The 12341-nt window shown below is 47.0% G+C and overlaps 1 protein-coding gene across 2 annotated transcripts in view; it reads left to right on the forward strand.

Annotated features, from left to right (window-relative positions):
• LOC142063359 (gamma-aminobutyric acid receptor subunit beta-4) overlaps nucleotides 1-12341 on the forward strand; it is a 76248-nt gene that overhangs the window by 41939 nt on the left and 21968 nt on the right. For both annotated transcript variants that reach the window (XM_075107022.1, XM_075107023.1), the window contains exon 4: nucleotides 10687-10907. In XM_075107022.1, the coding sequence (XP_074963123.1) occupies nucleotides 10687-10907 (221 nt within the window). The remainder of the gene's footprint in view (nucleotides 1-10686; nucleotides 10908-12341) is intronic.

A 12341-nucleotide genomic window follows, 5' to 3' on the forward strand; every position in this document is an offset into this window, starting at 1 on the left:
GTCTGTGTGGAGGGATGCAGAACCTCTCCTGCCTGGGGCAGAGTCTGACTGGATTGGTGTCCAGTAAAACTCTTGGCAAGGTGAAGAGGACATTTCATTTAAATACAAAAAAGGTACAGAGGGGTGAAGAGTTCTGGGAATGTTTTGGAGAAATTTCATTTTTCTGTTACCAGGTTGCTCCTGCTAGAAAACCTATTGAGTTTTAACCACTTGAAGTGAGTATTTCTCAGCAAGCAAGAGGTAAGAGAGTCACAAGGTGAAAATTCTCTGAGGGTACATGCAGAGGCTGTGAAGGCCCTTTGAAAATGTCTAGTCTTCCAACATCACCTTTCCCTGGGCATAATCCAGTTTTCTTCCCCCATCCTTCTGAGGGCTTTAGGAACTGATATCTTCACTAGTCACTGTTCAAATGTCTCACTCTAGTTTACTCTAATAGGACAGTTGTTGCATGTTTAATTAAATAGAAAGTGATTTTTAAAAACGTTTTTGAGCTCTAATGGCTATATATTAGATATGCCCGTATGTGTGTGCAACATATGCTTAAGGCAGTAAGGGTAGTGCCAGGAAAGTATGAAAAGATAAGCTGGGAGAAGCTAGGTGGGAGAGCAGAGGAGAAGAGGTGGGATACAGGCATCAGCACTGTTCCATGGCTTGTAGGTGTGCAGAAGGCAGTTTTGTAGCATACTGGATCAGTGCAGGTTAACAGTGGAAGGTAAAGTTGGCCTTTCTGAAAGCACCATGTCTTCCTGTCATGGGTCAGCAAAAGCCTGTGGCAGCATAATCTGTTTTAAATTACCAAGTACTTCAAACCAGAAAGCTTGTAATATAAGCACGCTCTTGGATTTCCTTTCCCAGCTATGCAACGCATGATCACAACACTTCTCTGAGACTCCACAGAGATAGTGCGTTAATGCTTGTGTGCCTCACACTGTGGTAATGGGTGACCTTGTGCATACTTAGAGAGAGGTTAAGAGAATCAACAAAAGGGGCTAAGTTAAGATTTTGCCTTGGTAAGAGAGAGAAGGGATTTGGGAAGACTTACTGAAGCCATTTGGAGACATCTGATGCACTAGCAGAATATAGATGTAAGCAATAAGCCTTTAAGGATCTCCAGGAGGATCAAGAACCCATGTTACCTGCACTGTCTGGGACCCACGTAATTCCTGGGACAGACTTCACCTGGGAAAACATACATTGTACTTCTGATGGAGAGAGGGAGCAGCTTGCTACCCTCTTTGCACTATCTCAAGCCAGTCACCCTTCTAACGTGCCATTTTCCTGGAAGAAATTACTCAGTTGAGGACTTGCTGCCTGAGCTCCCTCCTTGTTTAAGTGAGCATCTTAGCTGGTTTTAACTCTCTTGGTACTACAATGAGTCCTTACCAGTTCCCGGCCCATCTATCAGCAAGAAGATAGTGTAAGCATCATCACTTTGACTTTCTGCCTGAAAAGTGGTCAAATTCATGCATCGTTTCCTGCACTTAATGTATGGCCTTGCTCCTCTGACCTTGGTTGGTTGTCTGGACAAAGCGTGCCCTTCTGTGCTGGGTTGGCATGGGAAGGTATAGGAACCAAAAATGAGTTTGACAATTTCTCATTAAGTGGCCCCTCTCTGGGATAGACAAATTCTCAAATTATGATGAAGTTTGGAGTGAAAGCTAGCTGGTGATGCAGAAATGGGAAGGTAAAACAATCCTGCTTTTAGGGGTAGAATGGGCTCTGGGTTTTGCCTAGCTACTAGTTCATGGGGAATCAAGCGAGGAGACCAGACCAGCAGAAATGGTATGCAGTAGCTTCCAGATTTTATGGCCTAAGAATATAAACTGCCTGGCATTGCTTTCTAAGAGCTTGCCTGAGGAAGTTGTCACGCTGCAGGTGGTGATTATGGGATTGCTGCCTGTAACACTGAACAAGGTTGCTATTCTGCATGTGCTCATAGAGCAGGTGATGCGCATCCTTGTGCCCATCAGTTCTGGCTTTCTCCTCTTGACCTCTGCTCCCAGCATGACTGGGGCTGTTAAGCAGATGACATATGGTGCTGCCTCCTGCTCAGATAGGGCATTGATATACAGGCTCAGAAGTCTGAAAGTCTTGTTGTGGGCGGATCAATGCCCTTTTGGCTTATGACCCAGTTAGGTATGTCCTCTTTCTTAGACCTGCAGGATCAGCACCAATCCAGGTGCTGCAGGGATAGGGCATGGCAGGAGAGAAATAGGGCAACAAAGTGACACTTTACTCATACATCCCTAGTTGTTGAGGATATAGCTGATATCTGTCCCAGTTTCTGGACATGCATTCAGCAATTAAACACATGCAAATTACTACAAAAGTAGATCAGATTAGTGAGGGGAACATCTCCATGCAAAGTACTTCTCAGGTCCTAAAGAAAATGAGTTCAAGAGCACAAAGACCTGCAGCACAGAAGGGCATAGAGCATATCCTAGAAGCCAACACATTCCTGACCCCTTGCACTACTGGCAGAGAGACTGCAGGTGGAAGGTGCTCTTCCCAATCCTCAAGTCAGTGCTGACATGATTATTCAAAAATGGAGGAGGTAGAAAGAGACTGTGGCTATCTCACCTGCTAAGCTGAGACATGGGAGAAGGGCAGTATCTAAAATAGTTGTGAATTTATGTAGAACAGTTATCATACAGAACTTCAGACTTGTAAACTGGGCACTGGCTTGCAGCAAAAGAGAAAATAAAGGCAGCATTTTGGCAGAACGCTCTCCCCATGCAAACTACAGTAAGTACAAAAGCTGCTGCCTCCTGCCCTAAGCAAAGGTGAGAGTCTGAACAGACTTTCTGCTCTCTTAGAGCTGGAAAGACTGATATCAGGTATTTACTTATGTCAGATTAACTGGTGCTCGTTAAGGTCTGGGACCTATTGATTTGTCTGCATAGAAATGGACAATTCCTTATGAGGGCAAAGTGTTTTTCTTAAACAAGCTTGCTAAGGAAGAACTGTGGCCATGTTGCTCTGTCCTTCATGTATTCTTCTATACTTTTTACACCACTCCAATTCTTTGTAACTGATTGCAGGCACATCCTGTCTCCTCCCCTTAAAAATAATTTCAATTATTTCCCCTACCCCCTCTTTAAAATGAAACATACTTGAGGACTACTTTGTCCTTTAATTTCTCTCCCAAGAATGACGGGAACAGGAGCTGGTGTTTAATCATCAAAGAAGTTGAAGCCAACAAACTGTTCATTAGTCTCTGGCAGTGGCAGCTTGGTTTTTACTAAGTCAGATGTTCCATTTTTCTCCCTCTTTCTGGAGCATCTTGGCTTTCCTAATGTTCTTTTGTGATCTTGGACAAGGAGACCATATGTCATTTGCTTAGATGGGGAAGGACTTTTATTTGGTCACTTCTCCAAAAGGAGGTGCTTTATCAAAGTCGGGGTGGAGGGGAAATGAGGGGGGAAAAGTCAACTGGTATAGCTAGTGCTAAAGGCAAGTTGCAAAACCTCCTTTATCCTTCATGCCCAAAGTCATGCAGCAGCAGAAGAGCAGTGTGCACTTCCCCCTGCAGAAACGTTATTGCTTCCAGTACCTTGTAAGTTCTTGGTAAAACACAACCTCTACTAGCAGCCTGGAGTAGTCACCTTCACTTTCAAAGCCCTTCCGAAAGCTATCACAGTCATTTGTCATCCACAGAAATGGACTAGGCACAGAAGACATCCATGTTGCAAGAAATACTGTGTCCTGAGCGAAGATTTGAGCCTTTCACATGTATTATTCCTTCCATTTCTAATCATGGCTTTTGGGGCTAGTGTAGCTCCCAGTGAGCAGGCACAAGTCTGCCTCTGGACGCATTTAGTACTGGGGGGACTATAGATCACAGCACAAAGGAAAATTATGTGACCCAACCTGCCAATGATCCACGTCTCCCAGGAGCTGTGCTGAGTGTTTATGAAGCAGCCTGCCCGGGAGGGATGCTTCTGGTGACTTTCTATTGGAAGATGCAGCTTTTGCCTTGCAGCAGGAGGCTCTGCATCCTTGGGGTGTTCTTTCCAGTTAGTCCCTTCCTTTTATGACTTGGACTGTGTTTTCCACATTAATGCCTACACCTTCCAAAATACTGTTAAGGTCCTGACTTCATGCTTTTGTAACAGCAAATTCCACATGTTCTGTGGAAAGTTATTTCCATTACCTTGCCTTCAGTTTGATCTTGTGCAACAAGCCATTGCAGAATGTCAGAAACTGTCATCATATGTCTGTTCTGTGTTTAACCTATGCAACAGTTCTCCCCCCGCTTGCTGCTTCCTGCCTCTATCAGAGCCTTTTTACTGCTTTTGAGAGTGCATGTATTTATTTGTGTTCTGCTCAGTAACCCTTAAGTATCTAAAATGGGGTTGGGACCCTGTAAGCTTAGGTAGCATAGAGTTATAATTATTTACTGACATAATGCAAGCGCTACAGGGAATCAGAAAAAAGACTAATTTGTATTTGTTTTAAAGTGATGTAAATATAGTAGAAATCTAAACTGTGGAACTCACTACCACAGGATTGCTGATGCCAAAGGCTGAATATTCTGAGAGGTAAGACAAACCCTCAGGAGATAAACTGAATATCTTCAGTTAAGGTACCAGCTCTGGCTCAGGAGATCCTTAAACCTCAAATAGCTGGAGAATTAAGTATCACAACAGAGATCCTGTTTTGCTTATATTTCTCCCTGCTATTCTCTTTACTGTTACTGAAGACAGGATACTACTGTAGAAAGACTTTTGCTCTGACGCAGTACAACTGTGTCTCCAAAATCAGCACAAGCACACTTGTAAGAACACCACTTGGGGCATCTACCATGTTTGTGTTCTGCATGCCGACATGAGACTGTGCAGAAGGGCAGCTCTTTCTGGGGAAGAGGGGCTTCTAAATTTTGGACCCCTTCTCTCACTGCAGTGAGCAGAAAGGGGCAAGTGATGCTGTCCTCCAAAGGGGCATTCCTGAGCCCAGGGACACAGTTTGTCACTGTGTGCAGAGGAGGAATGCCTTAGGTGGCTTTCCAGTTAAAGACTGAAGCTGCTCTTTGCAGAGTGCTGCCCTTGTTACTGAGGTGCCTGCCAAGTGGTCCTGCTCTACCACTCACTGTGCTTTCATCTATAGACAAAGTTCAGGTTCCCACACCGAACTGACTCCCTGAAATGTTGTGTCCCTTGGTGGTGTGGGTGCATCCCTGCAGGCTGCTGTACATGCTTGCCTGGGCCACAGGCAACTGGCCACATGCCTGTGTCCTTACCTGTGTTGTGGTGGCTTCGGATAGTATCTGCTACCCCCGAGCACTCTAGCTTCTTCCTGCCCTCTGGTTTGTTGGTGCCTCAGTGGCAACAAACCTGTGCTCACAGCACCAGGAGTGACCTGCTCTCCTGTGTTAGTCCCCTTTCCTGGACCAACATGTCCTCTCACTGACTTGGCCTCCTTAAACTTTGTCTCTCTGCACGAGTGGCTTTGTTCCCATTAGGCTCAGATCTGGTGTCTTCCTCCTGGGCCACTTCTGCTCCAAGAAGCAGCTTTGGTTTCCTGTGACAGTGAGCTCATTTCTGCTCCCAGACTGCTCAGAGCCAGCACTACTGGGGAAGGGTCCAGGGTGAGTGCAGGTTTGCTTTCTAAGGGTAGATGAGCATTGCACTCCTAAAGGGGCTCTGTGAGATGGATGTGGAAGGGCTCGTACGGTAGATGCTAATAAAGGTGTTTGGAATATGAGCCAGTGGAAATTCATTCTTGAATTCTTACTAATGGTACCAGCTTATTTCCCTTCTTGCTGTGCCCCAGCTGCTGTTCCCTTACTTATCTACCCTGTCCTCTGAGAAACTGGGGAATCACTGTGCGTGCTTGACTGAATTTGTTGCCTCTGGGGTTCTGCAGGAAATACCTTCCTCCACCTATGCCCCTCTTATGTCAACATTTCAGCTTTTTACTGTGCAGTTCTCTTATATCATCTTTGGTTTGGAGTCTCAGCTGAGTTTCAGTAGAGGCTGTAATCATCAGTCCCTTTCTCTTGTCTGGAGATGGATGCTAGCAGCCCTGTCCTCAGTATCTGGTAGGATGCACCATCATTGCAGCATCTGAGGCCCCCAAGTAACCTCTTGTTCCTTCTCCAGGGCTTTTGTGGGCCTCTAAGTTAGCCATTCTCCCTCCTTACAGGGAGACACCTCTGCAACATGAGTGTCTGCTGGCTCCACGTGTTGCTTTCACCTCTGTTTTGCGTGCGTCACAGGCAGCAAGGAGGAGAGAAAAAGAGAGCAAAGCCTTTGCAATACCTGGGAGCGGGGGAGGTGAGGGGGGCTGGGACTGACAGCTTGCAGGGAGCTGCTTGGCAAAGCAGACCGAATAGAGTCATGTGGAGGGGGGGGTCCCATGGGGATGGTCATGCTGAGCAGCTTTCCAGCAGGCTCAGGTGCTATCTCAGCTTCATGAGGGGCTGAAGGGGAGCTGTAGTGCTGAGTGCGGTCCTGCACACAGCTGGGCCACGAGGTTTGCCTTGCAAGACAGGGAGGGCAGCGCAGGAGTACTGTGGTGAATGAAAGGGGTGAAACCAGTGTTGGAGCTGTGCAGCTTGTGAGCTACTGGCTACCGGACTTCTGGAGCAAACCAAGGGGTCTGACCACTGCTGGGCTAGCAGAGATGGTGGAGAAAGGAGCAGCTTGTTTTGAAACGCACAGGCTCTTTTGGTGTAAGGGGCACCTGATCTGTAGGTCCGTGAGACTTGGCAGGGCCAATCTGGGTCTGAAATAAGCTTCCTCCTTGCCAGTGCTGTTGACATTCCCACAGCGGGATGCTGGTCAGGGTAGGCACAGGCTGACATGGCCAGTTAAGCTACAGTAGCAAAGCCAGCTAGAGACTATTTGCAGGTATCTTTGGAAAGCTTGCTTTTCCTTGGGGTGGAAAACAGAGGACCAGGTGGAGGCACGTAACCTCTGGTCATGCCCACCCTTTAGAAGTCCCCTTTCTCTTGTCCCAGTCTATGTTTTTAAAAAACTGATATCTAAGTGCATGCTGAACAGTTATGAAAGGTCTTTGCAGTGCAACCTGCACGGAGCTTCTGATGAGGAGTGGTGTCTTCTTTTCTCCATGCTTGCCTCTCCTCCCCGAGTAGCCACCGGATGAAGCAGGAGGTTGCACACGGTAGCCTGGCTTGTGCATGCTCCCTCCAGTATAGGTCCTGCCTTTTCTCCCCAGTGCCTGGCAGGGCGAGCTGGGAGCTCTCTGCAGAAGTCTCCCATCCTTGCCACAGCAGTAAGTGGCCTTGGCCAGACTCTGGCCCTGTCTGAGCATTTTATGGTCCTCCAGAAAGACCCAGTGGAATTCATGACAGGAAATTTGGAAACATTTGTTTGCTAGTGGAACTGCACTGGTGCAGTGTGGAGAGGGTCTAGGCTGCTAGTTTGGAGGCAAGTGGAAAGTCATATTTGCCTGCACTGCCTGCTTGCTCCTCCAGCAGCAGCAGTGGAGAAAGCTACGTAGTGGGTGTGCATGCACAGAGAAAGCTCCCTCACTTACCCCTAGCCCAGGCAGCAGGGAAATTCAGCTGTACTGTACCACTAAAGTGCTTCAGTGGTAACCTGGAGGGGTGCAAGGGCTCCAGGTGTGTTTGATTTTGAAGCTTTTCATTAAGTCTGATAAACTGGCCAACTTTCTATCTACTGGTAAACACAGCTTGTAGAATATCTGTGGCATCCATAGGCTTGTGAATGTGTTTGGTTACTGGGAGGTTTGGGAAAGCCTTGTATTAGCCCAATAACAGATGAAACTCTACAACAAAGGGACTGGCATTCAAGACTTAGAGAAAAATCAGGCTCACTACTTCTGATTCCTGAATTTATGAACCGCTGCATGCATTGGCTGCATCTGGCCACTCTGCTTCTGCAGAACGATGTCACCCTCGGTCATTATTTTATCTGCCTCTGAAAGGAAGGTTATGATTAACATCTCATCAGCTCTGGCGCCTAGCCAGTTGGTAATGCTAGGATGTCACATGGGTACTTCTTGATTTCCTGACCAGACTATGGGGTATAAAGGGGAAGACAAGCTGACTGCTTTTACTCCTAAGTACTGGTCCCTCTCACTTGTGTGGTAGGCCATATCAATGCTTCCTCCAGCTCCCTTCTCTGTGCCCTGCCCTCTCCCAGGGGCCTGGAGGCAGAGCCATCCCTCTTCCCCGTAGCTTAGTGCTGTGCCCATTAGTACGTCAGCGGCTCCTGTCCTTCCAGAGAGGACTAACCTCTGTGGGGTGGACAGCTGTCCTGCTCTTTTCCTTTTGCCCGGAAATCCTGCCTATTGTTCAACAATGTGATGGGGTGGGGAGAGCAGGAGAATGAGAAATGGAGCACAGGAATCAGTAGAGACAGAGGGGCTGAGGGAAACCTCAGGCACTAAATGAACCATGACTATCAAGTGCTCCAGACTTCCGTGATGCTGCCCAAATAACTAAATCTATTGTGCCAAGAAGCCCAGGAAGATTGGAGAACAGAGCTCAGCTCAGAGCTGGGCTGGCTTTTCTTCCCTAGACAGGTCTGTGCACCTGAAGAGCATCATCAGCCTCATGGCTAGTGGGTAGGCTTTTATTTCTGCACCCTTTTGGTTTTGTTCCTATCAATCCTAGAAATACAGGTGTGTTTAGAAGGTGTATCTCTCAGGTGTTAACGACCGTGCACTTTGTAAGCAGCTTGCCCTTTTTAACTTCTGGAGATCAGTGCCACCACTTGTCTGCTGCTGCTTGGAGGCTGGCGAGAGCCTGCAGTGGCAGCAGGGTGGCCTGGTTAGGGGTGAGGTTTTGCAGGACTCTGTCAAGGATTAGGAAAATGCAGGTCAGTGAAGCAGCTGGCGGGTGGAGTTCTCAAAGGGGGAGAATGGCAATGATGCCTCTGTAGCCGAGTTTTCCACAAGCAGAAAAGTCTGTTACCGAGGAGGGTACTCAGGCGCTCTGCTCCTCTATGCTTTCACTGCGATGCAGGTTCAAACACCCTGGGACGGGTGCAGGGGAGAATATTTTCCTTTGTAAGGTCTTGTCCAAAATGAAAATATCTGTGCCCCTGAGAGACGGACTGTGAGGTTTCTGAGACAGGAGTTTAGCAGTCCTTTAAAAAGCAAAGCAAAACAGCTTCTTGGCCAAAAAGCTGTCACCTTTTCTGTTCTTTTCAATATAACACAGAAAGTGACAGATATAGCTTTGTATTCAGTCTACACCACAGATTTACTCTGTGACCTTTTGGATATACGTGTGGGTCTAGATTTCTGAATCATAGTTAGACACCTGAAAGCTGGCATACCCGTAATGTGAGATTATTTGAGCTTGTTTTCACAGGTGCTAATTAAACCTGGTTTTGAGTGAAGTCAGGGGGAAAGAAGAGGCAGGCAGGATGCCTCTGTGCTCAGCCCAGATGTCAGTGCATGAGCAAGGTCCTCACCAGCCCCTCACACAGAGCTGGAATTTGCAGAGCAGAAATGCCTGTCACGCAAGCCTGTGGCACTGTAGGTATCTGCCTGGGAAGAGACAATGCCTCTCTGGCCCCACCTGTTCTAGACCATTTACATGCATTTGCAAAAATGCTTTTTATTTAAGGACTTGTGAAAAATCACTGATTTCTGTAGGGCCACTGTCAGCAAGACTTGTGCCCACTTCCTAATCCACATACTGTTATTTTAATGTTAGCTGGTTTACCCAAAAATCTTGGCTCCTAGCCTATCTGAGTCCTGTTGTGAGAATGTTTTCTGTCATTGGTGTAAACAAGACCCTGTTCTGTACCCCTTTACCTGAGAAGAAGTAATTGATCTTCTAGTATGGAGCTACAATAACTGTGTCTCTGAACAAGCTGATGTGGGGCCTCTGGATCTCCCCCCGGATGTGCTATTACTGTCCAGTGACTAATATGGTTTCTGCAGAACTGCAGCTGTGGGCCACTAAACCCTCTATAAATTTCTCATCTTAGCAAGTTTTAAGTGTCAACTTTTTACTGTTGAACAGGAGAGGAACAGGAGATATGTACAGCATTGTGCTAGCTGGGGGTGGTTAGGGAACTGCCCCTTTACCAGTGGATCATGCTCCACTGGTGACAGATTTCCTCCACATATGTCCTTTCCTGAGAATTGCAATGAATGCCCAACTTAGCTCATATAACAAGGCAAGTGCTAATAGCTTGTCATGGCTGGCCTGAATTGACTTTGAAACCTTGGCTTTGAGGTGCGCTTCTCCATGTGCCCTTGGGAATCTACTGGGTTTCTGCTCAAAATAAAGCTGGCGTTTACCAATTGCGTGGTAATAAGCAGTGGCTAAGTGTGACTGCGTTGTGTCCAGACACCTTTACGTGACTATATGGGTAGATCAATCCTTGAAGTCTTTGATGCAGTGTAGCCCACTGTTGGTTGACATCCTTTAGTGTTATCGTAGTCCTAACTAATACTAGTTTTGCAGCCAAACTCTAAGCAGGCTGGGGATGCTCAGAGTGGGATGCAGTTTTGTTTTGCTGGAGTAATGTAATATCGTATTTTTTCCTACAAAGCTGAGGCTTGTTTCCATTTTCACAGAACTAAGCGCAGCCCCCCCAGCTGGCGGAGGTGTGGACACAAACATTTGGGAGCCAAGGAAATTTGGATATCCACCAAAGGTCTCAGCAGCAGCAGTAGTGAAGGGACTGAGTTACGTCCCTACCCTGGAGCCAGGCTGATGTTTGTCTGTTTCTCCCCCAGGACTATACCATCACCATGTACTTCCAGCAGAGCTGGCGGGACAAACGCCTGGCGTACAATGACCTTCCTCTCAACCTGACCCTGGACAACCGGGTGGCTGACCAGTTGTGGCTGCCTGACACCTATTTCCTGAATGACAAGAAGTCCTTTCTGCATGGGGTGACAGTGAAGAATCGCATGATTCGGCTCCATCCTGATGGGACTGTCCTGTATGGCCTGAGGTAAGTCTAAGGGGAATCTTTTTTGGCTGTGGCCAAGAATGACATCTCATCTAACCTTCCACCATTTCCAAAGATGTTCTGGTAAGGCAAGGACCCAAGAGGCCAGAAGATTCTCAAGTGTTGCACAGTGTTTAGTATCTGTTCCCTCTCCAAGCTGGAAATGGTTCTTTCCTTCAGGCCTCCAAAGTTTGCTATGCTGCTATAGACAAATGTTAGAGATGGGAATAGTCTGCTCTGAGCATTTCAGGTCACTGTCATTCACGTTGCATAACACTTCCATTTGAAACACTCATTTTCAGTTGCTTATAATTTTCTGCAAGTTTGGCCTATAGAGATGAGGCTTAGTTACTCTCGTGTCTAAGGCTGAATTTCTGTAGCATTTGAGTCAAATCACTTTAGTCATTTTTGAGTATGTGATAGGAGACATGTTTTCGTACTTTTTAAAAAAAATGCGTTTTACCACAGCAGTTCTGAAGGTTGAGGCTTGAAAGTTGATATCTAGGAGGGGAATGGTCCTCAGTGAGGAGGCTTTTTGTGGCTTCTGGAATAAATTAACGTAGGCAAGTCCACAGCCTTTGAAAGTGCTGTACTTGTGTTGCGGAGGAGGTGGCAAAGGTTGGCCTTACTGTATTATCTGGATATGTGGAGATGCCAGGGTGGTAAGAAAGTTAAATGGAGGGGACAGAGGGCTGAAAGGGGAGTTTGTAGCTATAGGTAAGAGTGCAGGTTTTGGATGCTGTAGCTGAAATACAGGCAGTGATTTTCCCAACCCGGTACTTGTCCGCTTTGAGCTTTTCTCCTAGTTTGGGTTTGGCTTTTTTTCTTCCCTCTTCGACAACCAAAATTCACAGCTGGCTTTTTAGACCTGCCTCCACATTCACAAATGATTGCGATAGCAGCTCTGGGCTTACGTCCCAGTGCAGCAAAGGGGGAGGAAGGACCTTTCTCCTTCAGAGAGGGTACACCCACCCTTCCCATTTACAGTATCAGCTCTTCTGCTGCTTCATATTTTGTGGTAAAGTCTGACTTTTTTTTTTCCTACTCTTTAAGTAGCAGGGGTGTTTTGGGGAGGGTACGGCTGGGTGTAGGCATAGCAAAGTAGGAGGCTGCCTAGGGCATCATCCTGCCAGGGCAGCAAGGTGTCTGTGCCAAGTGCTTTCCCTATGGCAGAGCCCTGGGAAGCCAAAACAACAGCAGTTGCTGCTGATGCTAAGAGGCAAGCTGAGGTTCATGGGGTGATGTAGGTACTACTTTTTCCTTCCAATTAGTGGATGCCTCTTGCTCCAGGCCCAGAGACAAAAAAAGGTGCAACAAGCCTCTGTGTGAGTCTGTCCAAGTTCTGCCTCTCCCTTCCTGGGACAGGTATACCCATATCTCTACTTTGGGCCAGTGATATTGTTTGGCTGATACTGCCAAGGAGCCCTGAGCCAGCTT

Source organism: Phalacrocorax aristotelis, chromosome 11 (genome assembly GCF_949628215.1).
Source record: "Phalacrocorax aristotelis chromosome 11, bGulAri2.1, whole genome shotgun sequence".
Taxonomy (NCBI): Eukaryota; Metazoa; Chordata; class Aves; order Suliformes; family Phalacrocoracidae; genus Phalacrocorax; species Phalacrocorax aristotelis.